Raw genomic sequence first — 18,313 nt, forward strand, 5'->3', positions numbered from 1 at the left:
TTTAAATATTATGGAAGTTGTAGAAATTGCTCTTTTTTATGGGGCTAGTTTCAGTTGCTACTTTGTATACATTTCCTTCAGAAAGACTTAATTTAAAATTGATTGCTAATTTTTTGTTATCTGTTTTATATCCTGGCCAATTCTCTTCGTTATTTCTACAACTCTTCTGGTTTTGTTATGATATACTATAGAATATGCATCACGTTCACCATGGTATAAAGAAACAGTAATCTTTTCTGCCTGTTACTCCAGTATCCAGTTTCTTTTTTTATGTATATAATTGCTAAACTGCTATCTTCAGGGAACAATTCAAGAGTACATGCAGTGAATTTATACCGGTAATGTAAAAATATAACAATAATAATAAAGACACCTAGGCAAAAATCTCAATAGCCCAAACAGCAGGATACATAAAACAAGCAAATTAACAAAACTATCAGTGAGAATGTTCCAACTACTACAGGAGGAAGAAATTAATTTCTTAATTTATTATTGTGTAATATTTTCCCTACAAAAGTAGTTGTTTAGTAATCTTAAGTGTATTATTTATAATAATAAAAATTGTGTAGAATGTAAGTGATCATTAATATATATAGATATTATTGGAATAGAAGTTAAAAATAGGAAAATAAGTGGAAGTTGCATAAAATAATACTGAGTGAGATAGAAATATACCCAATCTGATACTTTTAGCAGAATGTGATAGGTGCTAGTTCTGATGTATGATTTTGAGATTATCCTATTTAAATCTACATAACTTTTTCTCTCTGGATATTTAAACTATACATTGTTATCGTTAATTATCAGCCATGCTAGATGAACTGTATGGGATTAATAGTCCAAAATATCTGGAAACATTATTGTGTTTACTAGTCTTGTTCTAGTTCTTGGGTGCCTTTTTAATCTGTAAAGAACATAAATCATGTTATTTTAGGAAATGATTTGCTTATCAATATATGCTCAGTACATAAAGTAACAACTACTTTAAAGCTTTAATTTAGCAGGCTTCCATTCAGCTGTCTTAGAATGAAACAAACTAAATTTCTGTTCAGATTATATCAGTCTCTTACCCCCACCCCGAAATAATGTCCATGTCCATTGCATCTATAGTGATATGGACAAGATAGGTCAGTTTACATTTCTGTGTCATAGATTTGTATGAACCTATGTATTTACATAAATGTTAATTAACTCAGATACATAAAAATGCTAGGGAGCACTCTGGAAGGCTTCTACCTCCTTTCTTGTTATATAGACTGAGAACAAAGTAAACAAGCAGTTACAGGATTAAAAGCAATCCGAAAGCACAAAAAGCCTCCAAGAGCAGAAATGTGAAATAACTGGTTTCTTATTTAGCACATATTTTCTGCTTTAAGTTAAAGCACTTAATCTGAAGGGACATGTAATATCAGATTATTTCAAATAAAGGGCTATGAAGTGATCTCATTCAGGAAAATTATGTTACAATATTTTAATGTCTTGTAACAAAGTACACTTCTACAACATTTGGAAGTTTTAGAATAGGTTCATAGGTACTTTATTACAGTTACATAGACTATTTTATTACAAATGAAAAGAAAAAGTGCAAGACAATAAGTAAAAACCACAGTAAAATATATTAGAAAACTGGTGGGATCAAGGTATCATGTATTTTACAGTAGTAAAACAAAATATAAGTGCATTAAGAGAAATAAAATTGCACTGATTGGGTAGTAGCGACTTCAGTTTAAATGGATTTGGGACGCTTGGAAATCTGACTTGAGCGTTTTTTTTTCTGCAATGAAGCATTTTTGTAATATGAGCAAAGAACTGCTTCAACAGTTAGAACTAAGAGATTATCTAAGAGTTTATGTAATTGTGTCTAATACAAGGCAAATAAATAGCCTGCCAGATCAGAATCTTTTTCCTGTGTCAGTTTTTTTAATAGTTGATATTTTGAGAGGACAACTCTCTGTGTTGGTTTAATAAATAGTTCCTTAACTTCTAGTAATTTAACAAGATTATTTTTTGTACTAATATGTAGACAGAAGAAATTGTTCAATGAATCACTTTTAAATTCTTAAATTATTTGTAACTTTGCAAAATTTTACTATTTTACTTTTAATTGATTACTTTGTGAAATTTTACCTTTCTGGAGACAGAAAAGAATTAAAAAATTCCATATGGAAATAAAACTAAATTATAGGTATATAGTGGAAGGTATTAATGGATAAATTCTATGTTTGCTGTGAACTGTACCAAATTCTCTGTTCAGAAAAGAATACTGTAGACTATTTATTTGGGATTTTGTTATTAACACCAGCAGATTTATTTATTTGCTGACATTTCTGTGTTGCTTTACTCAAAATGACCTGGATAGCATACAGCAAAAATGAGGAGTAAACAATTAATAAATATACTAGCATAATCCAGTGTGATAAATTGCAGACTTGACATTTCCCAAATCTCATTCTCAGAACCAGGTTCTTGGAGAAGTTCATAGGGTTTGTATATATGGTTTATATATACATGGACAAGTTATTCCACAGGAGGTGTGCCAACATTGAGAACGCCCTACTTCAGGGTCTTTGCAAATGCAACTCCTTATGGGAATGGGTTCTTCAGCAGGGCATTGGATCTTAGAGCAAGCAATTCTGAAGATAACCAACATCAGACATGTGCTGGGCTTTAAAGGTGATAACCCTAACCTTGAACTGCAATGAGAAACTGACTGACAGCCAGTGCAACTCCTGGAGTAAACATGCTATATGGGTATACATGCACATCACTACCAGAGTGACTGTGTTAAATCAGTGTAAGTTTTCAGATGGTTTTCAAGGGCAGCCCCGTATAGAGTAAATTGCAATAGTCTGCTTGTAAATTGATGAATGTATGAGTGATTTTATGCAATGCGAGTGAAAAAAGATGTAATTGTACAAATGCTTTCCTAGATAAGATTTATAAGATAAGATTTATATATAAGATAAGATTTATAAGATGCTCAAGCAGGAGAGACCTTGGATAGCAGTGGTTACCTCTGCACAGTGGTTCCTTTATATCTGCACAGATAGTCAAAACATATTTTGGTTTTTCCTAATTGTTAATTTTTCTCTACAAACATCACTAATTTGTGTTATGCATAGGGAAACAAGTAGAATTCTTTTGTGGAGTGAAACAAACAAACAAATCCTTCAGAAGAAAATGGCAATGCATGATAATGACAATCATTTCTCTGCCATTATCAAAAAAACCCATGCATCCACAGAGACACTAGGAACTGAATTTGACTTGAAGGAGATTTACTTATACCATTTTATTTCAAATGCATGTATAGTCAATAATTTTAATCTCCCACTACACACACACTTCCCAACCAAAACTGTTGTTTCTTTTTTCCCTGTGGAGCAAACATTTTATGGAAACAAGTTTAATGAAAGATAAGGCAAGGATTGAACTTTCACTATCTTGCTTAATTACACAACATAGTTCTGAGAATCAAACTTCCTATAGGTTCTTCATTCTTGTTTTATGAGGGAAAATGGATTGATTTTTTTCAAACTTTTATTGTTCATCTCCCATATTCTTTCATCCTTACTTGTAGTTTCTCTCCCTCATTCTATCAAAGACTATTTCTTAGGAATAGCAAATGAGCTAATAAAGTGTTAAGTGAGAGAATGTGGACAAAAACTAAAAGCATGCTTGGGAAAAGGTGATTATTTTCATTGAATTGAAAGCATTATACAAAAAAAAGCATTCAGTTGCATTAATCTCTTCTTTCACTGAAACATAAGTTTATTTGATCCGATAAGTTGTTCAGGTGAGCTGGATCAAATTCCTCTTGACATGAATATGACACTTGTATGTAGTATCTAGCATAATTAACTGTCAATAAAATTCGGAATGTGATTCCTAATTATATTTGCAATTAAACTGAACAAGGTAAATATCTGGTATTGTTAAATTTTTAGCTTTAGTTATAAAATGTCAGTGTTATGCCTTAAGTTTACTTTCTTTGGATCTCTTGAAATTTATTTTTATATATTCTGTTTAGGAGCAGCTGCATGAGAAAATGATATATAGTAGCTGCATTAAAGTGTTGTCAGTAGGAGTTATCTGTGCATCTTCCTGTCTGTCAAATCCCTTGTTATGGTTTGATTTTGGATCACTGCCCAATTCTATTAGCTTTTTCTATTAACGAACCATGTAAATAGGTCTGGGAAAAGTTTATATTCTGTTCTGTCATACTGATATAAATGGGCTTTGAAATATCTTCATCCTTCTTATTCCCTTCACTCTTTTTAAAAGTAAAAACAAACACTTTGCAGCCATTCTTGTCCTCTTTGTAGATTTTTCTAGATTTCACAGGTAGTCCTTGGGTTGCACCCATTTATTCAAAATTACGATGGCACTGAAAAAATTGACTTCTTTGAAGTTCCAGCCATCACAGTATCCCTAGAGTTGCATAATAAAATTTTGAGGGCGTGGTGACCAGTTCACACTTATGATCTCCATGCTGCCCACCACCCCCAGTTAACTTTTGTCATCTTTTTACTTGCTTCTACTCTGCCAAGGCTCGCCAATCCTGGCTAGCCTCAAGCCCCGCATCATTTGTTGGCCATGCTGTGCACGGTGCCTTCACCACCGCCTCCACTTGCAACTGACATGCTGTGTGAGAAGCCATTGGCTAAAGCAACTATCAGGAATTTCCTGGTAGATACTGTGGAAACATCATTGTGGGATGTTTGCCTTGCAGCTGTCAGTGCAGTACGGTGGGGAGGACTTTTAGCCCCTTCTGGTAGAGCAGCAGCACCCATCTCTGTTCCCTAGCACCTGCCCCAGCACCTATCCCTTCCCCTTGCTGCTTAGTAGCCTCACACTTGTCGTTCGCACCTACAGCTTTCACCCACTGGTCTGATTACCTGAGATTCCTGCCTCTTCCTACATGGTGTTCCCATGAGGTCCTCATTTAATGGCCTGCACTGTCCTGGGTTATGACAGCAACTGGGATTGTTGGAATTGCCATCACTACATGATTGTACTTTATGACTGCATGGCCTACTGATGGAAGTTCCAGTCCCAATTGCCATCATAACACGAGGACTATCTGTGTTACAATATGGTCAGAATGCATATACTGTGTGTTAACTGGTATATCTTCTTCCATTATGTGTATACCATGTTAAGAACTACAGAATTGATATCAACAGTTGATGAACTATTTTTGTTAAGTTTTTTTATAAAATAAAAATAGAAAAAAAACCCAAACATTAGAAAACAAAGAGAAAGAAAGAAAAGAAACAAGAAAATGCAAGGAGAAAGAGCAAAATCTGGTGACTTCTGATATTTTTTCAGTGCAGTAAAAACAAAAAGTAAATACAACTTCAACCTCTTGCTTTGCATTTTACAACCTTTTTTGAAATGAACATTTTTTCTATTTCAGTCAAAAGATAAAATGATGCGAGGATCACGCAGAGGCTGTGTTAGACTAAGGGTAAGTATTTCATTGGATAGATATTTGTGGGCTAGAAACTTGAGATGACTTATGTGCTTATTTCTATGTTTTTAAAAAAATATATAAATAAATCAACTTTACATTTCTTTTATATGCTACTAAAACTCACGTGTTTGTTTGTACTTTCAAGTTAGGCCAAACAGTGCATTATACTGGAACAATTTTTGAATCGATTTATCTAAAATCTGTTAACTTAAATAATGTGTAAAAAATCCAGGACCCATTACTCCTATGGAATTGAAATTTCCACAATTTTAGACTAGTTTTATTTCCAAAGTTGTTGGCTGTTGCAGCATCCCTTTGGTCATGTGATTGTGATTGCTGATGCTGCCTTCAGGCCTCCCACAAAGGAAGTCAGTGGGGAAGTCAACAGGAAATTAGAAGTTGGTCTTATTTCCAGTTTTTTTGCCTGCTTGTGGTCATTCCATTTAGCTGTTTCAGTAAGAAAATATTGCCTTATTATTGAAGTTCATTTCCTACTACAATTATTTTTCTATTTATGATTCTCAGATGATCATGGAACTACTCAGCATTGGGGTGAAAAAAATGTGGTCAACCTAAATTTATCGTTCATTCTGGTCACATCAAACTTCATTTACCTTTCGGTCAAAAAATAACCCAATGTGTCACTGGGTTGTCAAGTTTAATATAAATACATATAATTACTCAGTCATAGAGTATTTGTAGTCTGTATGATTATATGGAGCAAGTTTCAAGTGTACCCATGGCCAATCTGCTGAGCTTTCAAATAAAGAAAAAACATGTCCAGTTCGCTTTGTCTGAACTTTTTGGATTACTACTTGAAAATTGTTTTTGTTTCTATTTCTGAGAAATAGAATATCCATTCTATCTATGATAATACAAACAGTAATGGCGAAAGTTCCTACATTATTGGGAGAAAGTTATGGTAGTATATGATATTCCTGTAATATAATAATCCTGTTGTTCTTGTTTTGGGTAGACTGTGAAGTTAAGGTCTATACAGAAATCAGAAGATAGGTGATGAGGGAGAAAATTGCTACAGTTATTTTCATACTTTGCCTAAATGATATTGAACAGAATTTGATTTTTAAAAAATATGTCAATAAATATAAATTGGCAATTATATATTTTCTTACCTAGTAGTAAGTTTCCCTAAATTCAGTGTTATATTTTTCTGACAAGAAATGCATAATGTTTCTGTGCATTTTCTTTGCAGTGTTATATGGCATGTTGATTGGACAAAATAGAATCAGAGTTTCTTTTTCCAATTTTGAATTTTTAACCCTTAATGTATAATTGTCTAAATGTTTACAAATATTTTTTATTTGTATTTATATTCTACCTTCCCTCCAGAAGCTAAAGGGCTTATTTTTAAAACAACCTGATGAAACAGACTTACCTCAGAGAGAGTTGGCTAAATGGAGCACATTGCTGGTTCACCTCAGATAGAAAAATGTCTTGGACTAATCGTACTGAGCAATGTCAGCTTTCTGTGATTCAGTTTGGCTGTTCAGCTTGAATCTGGGTGTGACTGGATTGTTTTAACAATGGTTTGTTAAATAAACCACATTTGGTTGGATCCATGTAAAACATGGCTTACAAATTAAGTATATTTATATAGCGAGCTATGCCACAATAACTATTGTGTTTTTGTGAAATGTCTGTGTCTTGTTCTGAAATGTGTGCATGTTTGAAGGAGGCTCTATGTATTTCTTCTCCAAGTGTACCCTGTATAACATATCAATTATTTATTTTATTTTATTTATTTATTTGATTTGCCAATTGTTTACAAGATAATAAGTATAAGTGTATACATAGTTGAGAATACATGAAATGGGTACATATAAGAAAAATAAAAAGAAGAATAAGAGAAACAATAGGACAGGGACGGTAGGCACGTTGGTGCGCTTATGCACGCCCCTACAGACCTCTTAGGAAAGGGGTGAGGTCAATAGTAGACAGTCTAAGGTTAAAGTTTTTGGGGTTTGGGGAAGAAACTACAGAGTCGGGTAGAGTATTCCAGACATTGACCACTCTATTGCTGAAGTCGTATTTCCTGCAATCAAGTTTGGTGCGGTTAACTTTGAGTTTGTATCTATTGTGTGCTCTTGTGTTGTTATGATTGAAGCTGAAGTATTCATTGACAGGTAGGACATTGCAATGTATGATTTTATATACCATGCTTAAATCAGACCGAAGACGGCGTAATTCAAGGTTTTCTAGTTCTAGAATTTCAAGTCTGGTGGCATAAGGTATTCTACAACGAGTAGAGGAGTGGAGAACTCTTCTTGTGAAATATTTCTGGACTTTCTCAATTGTGCTAATATCAGATATGTAATGTGGGTTCCAGACTGATGAACTGTATTCGAGTATTGGTCTAGCAAATGTTTTGTATGCTCTGGTTAGTAGTGTGATATTACCAGAGAAAAAGCCACGTAGGATTAGGTTAACAACTCTTAATGCCTTTTTGGCTATGTAGTTGCAGTGGGCTCTAGCACTTAGATCATTCGAGGTGAGTATTCCAAGGTCCTTTACAGAGCTTGGGTTATATTAATTATATTAATTTTCTAGCACGGACAAGGTATTAATATTTTTCCAGAATCTTTCAGGACAGCACGGAACACAGTACTCCCTAAAATATATAATTAAAGTATGCTAGTAACTTGTGTATGAAGCAGCTTTTTTTGAGAGTGTATGTATGATCACTTTTGAAGACATAGTTGTGAGTCTACTTTAAGGCCAACACCCATCAGAATTTTAATCGGGACTTAGAATTAAAATTTATTATGCATGTTACAACAGTTTTTCTTGTTTCTGTTTATGTTTAAAACCAGTTGGAAAGTCTGTCCTTAAAATATTGGCATAAATTTTCAGTTCTGCCAATTCTTCTTACTTATCTCTAATATCATTGATAATTAACCATTGGAATTTTTGATTATACTTTCATCTTTCTGATTTCTTAAATCATCCAAATGATTTAATTTTAAATCCAAATCAAATCATTTAGATTTAATAAGGCATGGGGTAGAAAAAATGGTCAGAAGTGCAAAAGGACACTACTTTGGGAAATAAACCTATGACATGTGAGTTAGTTAAACAGTGTATTCGCCAAGAGGCCTATTTATTGACAATTAATACTGCCATACTGCACATATGTGTATTTGCCTCTGAACTAAGTAATTGGTGTTTCTATATGTAGTCCCTTTGCAGGTATATTTACTAGACACTGCATCTATAGTCATTTATTCAAAGTATGCTTGTAAGTTCAAAAAAAAAATCAAAATGAACAATTTCCTGAGACATATTAGTAGGGCAAGAAAATACTAATCACTAAGAGAATTTTACTTTTTTTAATGTAACAAAAATATAATAATCTGTCAAAAAGCATAGCTTCTCTTATACTTTTTCTTGTTCTAATATTGATTTGTCGTTCTTTGAAGATGGCTGTATCTTTAAGAATCTTAAGAGCTGTTTAAAATAATGATTATACTATATTTAATAATTGAATAGAATGAGGAGCTTCCAGACTGCTAGGGCAACCCATTTGACCCACTGGGCTTTGTCAAAGAGTCTTCTCTCTGTGCAAAAATTTGTAATCATTTACAAAAAAATAATTAAAATTAATTCACATCATGAAATGCTAATTTCATTTATGAAGATCCCAGAAATAATGGTGTTGAATGAGTTATAGTTACAACCAGTCCTCAAAGTTATGGTCATTGTTGTGCCACCACCATGATCATGTGATTGTAGTTTGGGCTGCAACCAGCTTATATTTATGATAGTTGCAATGTCCCTTAGTCATATGATTGCAGTTTGTAATCTCAACTGACATCCCACCAGAAAAAATCAATGGGGAAACTAGCAGAGAAAGGTCACAGTTCGCTGTGGTTAATCAGCTCCAGTCTTCCCATGCACAGTGTCAAATACCCTCCTTACTGGACATTGTTATCTTTTCCTTGGATTTCTTGCACTTGCATGGACCTACATCCTCCCTCCCTTAGTCTCCCTGCACTGTGTTATGCTCGCTTTCCCTTAGAGCTCCTAGTCTCACACTCTGCTGTCACCCCTCAGGTTCTTTAAATTTATACTTATCAAGAATTTAATATAGGTAGACCTTGACTTACAACACTTCATTTAGTGACCGTTCAAAGTTACAATGGCATTGAAAAAAGCAACTTATGATTGTTGTAGCATCCTCATAATCATGTGATCAAAATTCAGACACTTGGCAATTGGTTCATATTTATGACCGTTGCTGTGTCCCAAAGTCACGTGACCCACTTTAATGACCTTCTGACTAGCAAAGTCAATGGGGAATCCAGACTCACTTAACATCCAGGTTACTAACTTATCAACTGCAGTGATTCAGTTAACAACGGTGGCAAGAAAGGTAGCAAAATGGGGCCAAAATCATTTAACAAATATTTCACTTAACAACATAAATTTTGGGCTCCGTTGTGGTTGTAAGCCAAGGACTACCTGTAATGACATTTATTAGTTACAGAAAGTAAAAGGTAAATCTAAAGAAAAAAGATAGAAGAAAAAGATGCAAGAAAAGAAAAAAGAAAACAAGTTGTGAATTTACAATGACTTCTCACTGTCTCTTCAACTGATACTGATAAACCTATTTTCCTTCCTTCCTCTTATCTTTTCCAGAAATCCTTTTAACCCCACATTAAATTCTCATCTTTTTCAGTCATTAAATCCAGAAATCATTACTTCACTTTTTAGCAAAAGTCCATAAAAGGTTGTCTTTTTTTCTCCCTGGCCAAACAGTACAGTTTTGCCACTTCCACTAAAGATCTATTTGTCCTTTGTATGTTAAATACTTTGTGCATAGAATAACCTTGCTATTATTACAATTTGTAAAATTAATCTTCCATGGGTGTTTCCTAATTCAGTACCCATAAGTCCCAATAAAATATTAACGTTTATACATTTTTGCAATAACACATTCATCATTTGTACATTACTCATTTTCAGATTCCATTTTATGTTTCTCAGTTCTAATTACCCTTTTAATATTAAATATTTCTTTTGTGTGTATGAAAACTATGATCTTCTGCGGTCAATTGTTTGCTTTACTTCATTTTAAAGTCTTCATCTTCCTGTATTAATAAATCCTCTGTCCTCTGTTCCTCTTCTATAAAATGTTTCCTGTGCTAAGACCAATAAAGTTATTTTTGGACACAGCTGGGATTTGTATTTGTTCCATACATTTAGTACAGCATCTCATACAGTGATTTTTAAAATCAACATTGACTTTAACGTAGCATAAAAATCTATGCCAACCACACCTCAAGTTAGTCTTTCCAATTCTAATATAACCCTCAATTTTCTCTTTTGTTAGCTAAATAGAATCTAGTTTAACCAGTTCTTGACAGGTCACTTTGTTAATGTTTTGTTTTTGTTTTTTGAACTGGGAGCCTGAAACATATAGTATAATTTTCAGTGAGACTTTGCCCTTAGTAGAATGTGACAGTTATCTCGTTTGATCTCCACTTTATGATCCTTTTAATATACCCTAAAGTGTTTGCCTTTTTACCGGCTTGGGTATCAGCTTGGATTCAGTCTGTGATCTAGTAAAACAGCTAGAATCTTTCCACATACTACTACTCCCTCATCCTGTACAGGTAGTCCTCAACTTACAGTCACAATTGAGCCCAAAATTTCTGATGCTAAGTGAGACATTTGTTAAAACAGTTTTATCCCACTTTATGACCTTTCTTGCCACAGTTGTTAAGTGAATCATTGCACTTGTTAAATTAATAACATGGTTGTTAAGTGAATCTGGCTTCTCTATTGACTTTGCTTGTCAGAAGGTTATAAAAGGTTATCACATGACTCTGGGACACCGCAACCGGCATAAATATGAGTCGGTTGCTAAGCGTCTGAATTTTGATCACATGACCATGGGGATGCTGTAATTGTCGTGTTATAAGTTACTTTGTTTAGTGCTATTGTCACTTTGAAAGGCCACTAAACGAACTGTTGTAAGTCGAGGACTACCTGTATTTGTGCTATTAATTTTTTCCTATCTAGATCACTGCTATTAAATTTCACCCTGTTAATTTTGATCCACTGGTTGTGCATGTGATCATCATTTGATCATCATTTCAGTCCACTTAACAAAGTGCATAACCAAAAAATAGGTTATTTATTGTGGTTTCTGGACTACTATTCTTCTAGCATGACAGGAACACAGCAAGTGCAATATCTGGTCAAAATGCAGTCCATTTAGGTAGCCTACAATAGCCCACTCCACCATACAGCTCCCAGCATTCTTTTTCTTGCCATGCCCACTGCATTTTGTTTTCACCTGCCTTAGTAATGCATTAGTCTCCCTCTGTTTGTCTCTATTCTCCTTTTCCCTTCTTTCTTGTCTTCAAATGTTCCCCCTTATGTGTCTTCCTACATATTCATCCCTCTCTTTAGTTCACTTAATCTTTCCACACTGTTAATTCTTTTCCATGACTTTCCTTCACTGTTTTTCCCCAACACCTCTCTGATCTTAATCTTTCTCTCCAGTCTTCTTGTGCTGCAGTCCCCTTGCCTGCCTCAACTTTCCAGTCTAATTGTGTTGCCATTTAGAAAATAAAACAGCATTATAATTAAGTTATATGGAATCCAAATAACTATGCAGTTGCAGACTCAAACTAATTGCAATAATAGATTGAAAACAACAGAATAAGACGTATTTAAGCATACCATTTAAATTATATATTGTATGAAATTATAATTTTTTGAAGGACCCTAATTCTCATATATGTGAACTACTTGAGTTTATAAGAATACTCAAACCCATGTTTGGATTTGAGGATGCCTAGGTTACTTTAGTCTAAGCTTAATGTGGAAAAGTAATTTATTTTTTTAGTTTGTGATTTCCTGCCATAAAATCCCTATCCTTTCAGTTTTGAAATAAAATGCTGCAGTGTCATATTTGAAAAGCTACAATATATAATCTGCATAAAGTACAATTAGTCTAACAAACATTGTTTAATTTTTAGAAACTGAATCAGTAAGCCTTAAAAAATTCGTCTGAATTTTGCATTCTAGTCTTGTAGAAATAGACTGCATGCTGCTGTGATGTCACTGCTTTGCTTATCAGGATTTTTGCTCTTTGTTTCACAGGGAGCTGTGATTGGTATAGATGATGAAGACGACAGCACCTTCACAATAACTGTTGATCAGAAAACCTTCCATTTCCAGGGTGAGCTGAAAGAAAAGCTCCTTATTACATTAATTCAATCACAGAAAATGTTCGGATGTTTAATTAATAGAGTAATTTAAAAAACTGTAGAAATTGAAGTGCTTGGAAATGTACAGAGAACATTCTGGACTCAGGAGCACTATGGGTTAGGCAGGGATTTATATCTGCAGTGTATACATATGTGCTGGAAAAAACTAGCATTGGCAGCATGTGCAGATTAAAAATTTAAAGGCTGTATTAGTAAAGGGGGAAAGAATAATGGGTTTTTGTTGATGGGTATTCTTGCAACAACAAAAAAAAGAAAGAAAGAAAAGAAAGAAAGCACCACCGGTCTTTAATATCAAGAACTGCTGTTGTGCTTTCTGCACAGAGAGAGCCACAAAGACCATGTAAGGTTGCAGCTTTTGTTGATATAGATTCTAAATGGGAGATGAGAGGGAACATTTGATTTAAAGGTGGACTTCTGACTCAGGATTTACATGCTCTCATTTATTTCATCCATATTTCATTGCTGTTGTCAACCAATCACCATTCTGCTGCCATTTACCTTTTTATTCATATTTACTAATTCCAATGCCATCTGTTACTGCTATGTTTCGTCATTGCATGCTATGGTTGACAAGTAGAAAGGGTAAGGTGCTGTGTTTTTTATTTGTACTTTATATAATCTGCAAAATAAATGTTTGTAGCTACTGGTTTAAGATATAAATGTTATATAATGTTACCATTTCTAAGCTTGCTGTTTTACTTTAAATCATAATTGTTTTCTCTGTTTGCTAAATTTTTGTTTTTAATTCTCGGTAACCTGTAAATTATTTCCTTATGAGTAAGCATTTATTTATTTTAATTAAATTGATTCATTCTGCATTAAAATCTGTAGAATTTATAGTAGAATATCTTTGTTTTATCTTTGTATAGAAAATTCTAATCTTTATCAACATTCATGAAGTACCTATAAAGATAAATTCTATGTCATATATACTTTGTATTCTCAATGACTTGGCTAACCTATAGCTTTTTTGGGGGGGGAATTACATTAAACACTGCACAATAGAAAAATTTTGCATTACAAGTTTGCAGTATTACTATGTAATGTATATTTATCTCACAGTTTTAGAATTTCTGCATAAAACTACAAAACATAGCAGAATACAAGTTTTTAACCTCATTTTTTGGAGCAGAAAAATTGTTAATGCTAATAATCTATACTCTTTGGAAGGCATTAGCTCTGTTGCAGAGCTTGATGAATGTCGTTTTCTACTGCAGCGGTTAAAGGAACTGCAGTTCTACAGTTTTTGTTACCTGCAGAGAGGAAATTATCTTGAGAGATAAGGTGATTAAAAACAAAATAAAGTAATGTTATCTTTGAAATATTCACTAAAATTAATTATACTTGGATTTAACATTACTGTGATTTTACTGTTATATTAATATATAGCATGGGATGATGCTGCAATTTTTAAAACAAGGACTAAATATCTATGAGATTCCTCTTATGTGGACCAATTACTTATGTATTAGTAGTAACACAGATGCTATTATCTGTGGCCTATTATCAACTTAAGAATGATAAAATACAATTGTACTTTTAAAAAGTTCTAGCTGTGTTTTAACATACAAACATATGTGGTACATTTGTATTATGAAATGCAAAGTTTTTTTCTTACGTTTGGTTCACTTTACCATATTCTAGAGAAATGAAATTACATCTTCACATTCTAAGAGCTGATTCATCTTGTTAATTTTAGAATTTATCTAATTATATCTTCAGAAATATATTGATATACATGCTATATACAGTTCAATATGAGCATTTCCTATACCTATAGATAAATACGAAGAACCTCTTTGGGGCAGAAATGTTGAATGGCTAACTGGGTATGGGCGTTGGGATACAGCTCTGTGGATGAAAGACTGGGCTTACATTTTGACAGTGATGGGCAGAGAGAATACCGGGTAGGCCATTGAAGGAAATGAGGAACTTGTACATTAGCACAGGTTCCTTCTTCTATCCCAGTAAATGGTAGTCAGATTATTCAGTGATTAAACCCAGGCCAGTGCTAGTAAATTCCAGGTGTGTACATAATAAAACTGTATCCATCTATGCTTCAATGATATGAGCATGTAGATTCTAGTAATATGATTTGGTTAAGCACTAATGAGGAAGTTTTGCTCTTGCGAGTTTCAGGTTCTTTATGAACCATTATACCAAGGGCAGGGAAGATATGTGGCCACAACAATTTAAGAAATCTAGGGAATGAACAGTACTGCCCTGGTACTAGCTAGATGCAAGTCACATTATGCAAGATTGAGGCTGAGGCTGTAGACAGGGTACAGGTACAGTATTCTTTATTGAAGGAATGGGTTTGTGGTTCCTTTTTGACTCAGCATCTGGTGGAGGAAGCTATGGCCAAGCAGACCTTTGGTTGGTGTTGGTTGGTGCACAAATTATAGCCGTGCTTGGAGGAAGAGGCATTGGCAACAGTGACCTTCATTACATACTTAAATCAACACAGCATATTACATGGAGCTGCTAGATTGTTGGTGGGTAGAACATCTTATTTTTTGATTCCTGTATTTAGTTCCAATTTAAATAAAAGAGTATAACCTATAAAGCTTTATAAAGTATAGTGCCAGGTTACAACAAGGACTGCCTATTAGACTGTCAAGAGGGACCCCATTAAGGATAGCATGTATGAAAGGAGGTTTGAACTAAAAGACAAGATGCTTTAGTTGTTATAGTTTAGTTGTGAAACATGTTGACTCTGCAAACGCTTTTGGCCACTTTTCTTCTGGTTTTTAGAAAACTTTAGAAAACTTTTTCAGGGGACCCTTCATAAAATACATCATTTTTTTCCCATTGATGTCATTGTATGGTAGGATTGTTGTTGAAATTCTTCTAACTCATCCACAGTTAGGGATTGGTGCAGTAAAAAAATTACATAAATTTCACACTTCAGGTGTTATACAAAGCTCTTTCTACATTAGATAAAACAATCAAATCTATAGAATAAAAAAAATCTGAGATAGCTATGAACTATTGGTAAGCAGATATTTTTTTAAACATTTGTTCCATTTGGTTAGAAAGTGAGGTAGAAAGGTTTACTGAAATCATATGACAAATTACAGATTTTGAAATATTTTAATGTAATATATGATGTATAAACACTAGGCAGAATTCAACTTCCAGTACTCTGTGTTTTTTTGAATTCTTTGGGAATCAGAGAAAGCAGAACTACTGCCATTCATATTATAATGAATCAATCCTAAGAATAAACTAGGAATACTAGATGCTGCATAATCAGTATAAAAATGAAAGCCAGAATAATGAATTGTTTTCAACATTTTATTTAAGAGAAAATGCTTAAGTAATGAAATATACAAGGGGTATATAGATATTTTAAAAATGTACTATCCAACTGCCAAAACTATGTGGATAGGGGGAAAAACCCCTCTATAAGCACTAATACAAGAGAGGATAAAATAATTAAAAGTAGGAAAGGTTCTAAATAAAGATTTTATTTTAAACACTGTAAAACATTTGAGGAAGTAGTCCCAATAATAAACAGATTACAATACTCACAAAATTTATGAGGACAGTATCTACTTAATTTTGAAATCAAGCAAAGATGCCCTTAGGTGCAACAATTATAGCCCTATTTCATTAAATATGACTGTACACTTGAGGCACCTTTGGCTGCTGATTTACTTAGCACAGGTGGGTTTTGTTCTCAAGAGACAGAACAGTTCCTTTATACATTCTGGTAAACACTGCAAAAGCATGGCAGTGCCTTTCCTGTGCATAGTCCTTTATCTGAACCTAAAGAGTCTTTGATAAATCCTCACTGAATATATGTGCACCAGGTTCTGGAGAATGTGGGAAAGAGATAGTTCAAGTTCATTCTCAGTGATGGGAATTTACTGTGAGTAAATTATTTTCTCTCAGCGCAACCTATTTCAGAGGACTGCTGTTATAGCGATAAAAGGGAGCATCCCAGGTAAGCTACCTTCAATTATTGGAAGTGAGCCAGGCTCTTAAATAAATAAATGGCCCTGCCCACTCATTCTATAAATTGCTTCAAAGTTTTGCATTGAGACTCTGAAAAGAAGTAACCAATGGATTCCATTGTCAGCCATTGTAATCAAGAACTCAAAGTGGCTAATAAGAATAATGAACAGAAGGTCTGTTGGACTTTGTCTTAAAAGAGATAATAAGACAAATTGTAAAACTTGACCTATGAGTGCATATAAAATGTGTTACTCAGAAAACACCAGCCTTGTGTCTTCCCTTGTGCTTTCTCTTTTCATCCCTTCTCATTATCTTTAGTCTCTTGTGTATTTGTGCTGTTTGTTCTTGTACCTGTAACTGAAATATATATTGTAAAATCAGTGCTTGTTCCTGATAACAAGTGCAGTTACTGTTGATGGTGCAGGTGAAATAATTTTCTGTAGCTGGATATAGATTGGTAATTTTTTCCCATATTCAAAATAAAATGTTTAAACCAATGATCTTAAAATAACTTTAGTTACTCAGTTATAAATTCCTATCATGCTATTTAATAGGAGCCTATACCTAAGTGTTTTCAACTTGTTTGTTCTTGAAGAAGTATGAGTGACTTTGTATTCACTTCTAGAATATAGGTTGCACTGATAGTCTTTTACCATACTAGTCAGCTGAAAGATGTAATCATTTTTTTGTTTTGTTCAGATCTTTTAGTCATTATTCATGTCTGTATATTACTGAATATCTTACAATAGTATTACATAGTGTTGTATATTCATATCTATTGCCTGGGAAAGTGTTATGAAATTTACTAATATATGTAGTTTGCCATGGAGATTGCTTAATTTCTAGAAAAAAAAATACTATTGCTGTAGTATCTACACCAGATTTCTTCTGTATATGAGGCATGCTTCAATATTTATCTTAAATTATATAGTAACCAAAATCTGGTATGACACCAAGCTATTCCTGTAACTGTCTTTTAATCCAGTTCTAGTAATAACTCTTGATAACAGTAGCATAGATACATATGTTGATAACTGTCAGCGAGTTTTGTCTGGGAATATTTGAAAGTGTTAAAATTGTTTCATGTAGGGTTAATAATTATGGAAAAATGCAAAGGGAAAATGAGGAGCTTCTTTGTTTTAATTTTATATCAATTATCATTAAACCTTTAGATCAAACTATTATGTTTCTATTTGATTTAAAATATATATACACTCAGAATGTTTTATTTTTAGACTGGTAAGCAACAGGAAAAGCATGTGGTAAATTAATTATGTTCAGCATAAACAAATCTGAGACTATACAGTTATGAACTGTACTGATTATTAAAATTTGGGAATCCAAAAAGTAAAATTGATTAAAATACCCTCTGGAAAGAATAATCAGTGTTACAATCAGGAATGATGATACTATTGTAATTAATGCAGTTGTTTTCCTCTTTCATTATTAAATTAATAAGACTTTTTAAAATCAAGGCGGACCATGTGAATTCCATTGGATATAATAATATATAAGGACATGATTTTAAAAATACAGACATAAAGGGATCTAAGGCTGAATAATTCATACCTTCTCCAGATTTTGAATGCATTGAGGCTTCTGGGTAAATGTTTTAGAT

General features: G+C 33.5%; 1 protein-coding gene across 5 annotated transcripts in view; it reads left to right on the forward strand.

Annotated features, from left to right (window-relative positions):
- The window catches only part of OSBPL9 (oxysterol binding protein like 9), a 56,478-nt gene that overhangs the window by 1,875 nt on the left and 36,290 nt on the right, over positions 1 to 18,313 (forward strand). For 4 of the 5 annotated variants that reach the window (XM_087960260.1, XM_087960261.1, XM_026665848.2 and 1 more), the window contains exons 2-3: positions 5,420 to 5,470; positions 12,608 to 12,686. Coding sequence is in view for 2 of the 5 variants with exons in the window: in XM_026665848.2 (XP_026521633.2) it covers positions 5,420 to 5,470; positions 12,608 to 12,686 (130 nt within the window). In the remaining 3 variants the exon portion in view is untranslated. Of the gene's footprint in view, positions 1 to 5,419; positions 5,471 to 12,607; positions 12,687 to 17,078; positions 17,153 to 18,313 lie in introns of those variants that run through there. The other variant, XM_087960262.1, reaches the window with a different exon arrangement.

The sequence above is a fragment of the Notechis scutatus genome, chromosome 3 (genome assembly GCF_049901735.1).
Source record: "Notechis scutatus isolate UNSWTSFEM ecotype Mainland chromosome 3, rNotScu1.2, whole genome shotgun sequence".
Lineage (NCBI taxonomy): Eukaryota > Metazoa > Chordata > Lepidosauria > Squamata > Elapidae > Notechis > Notechis scutatus.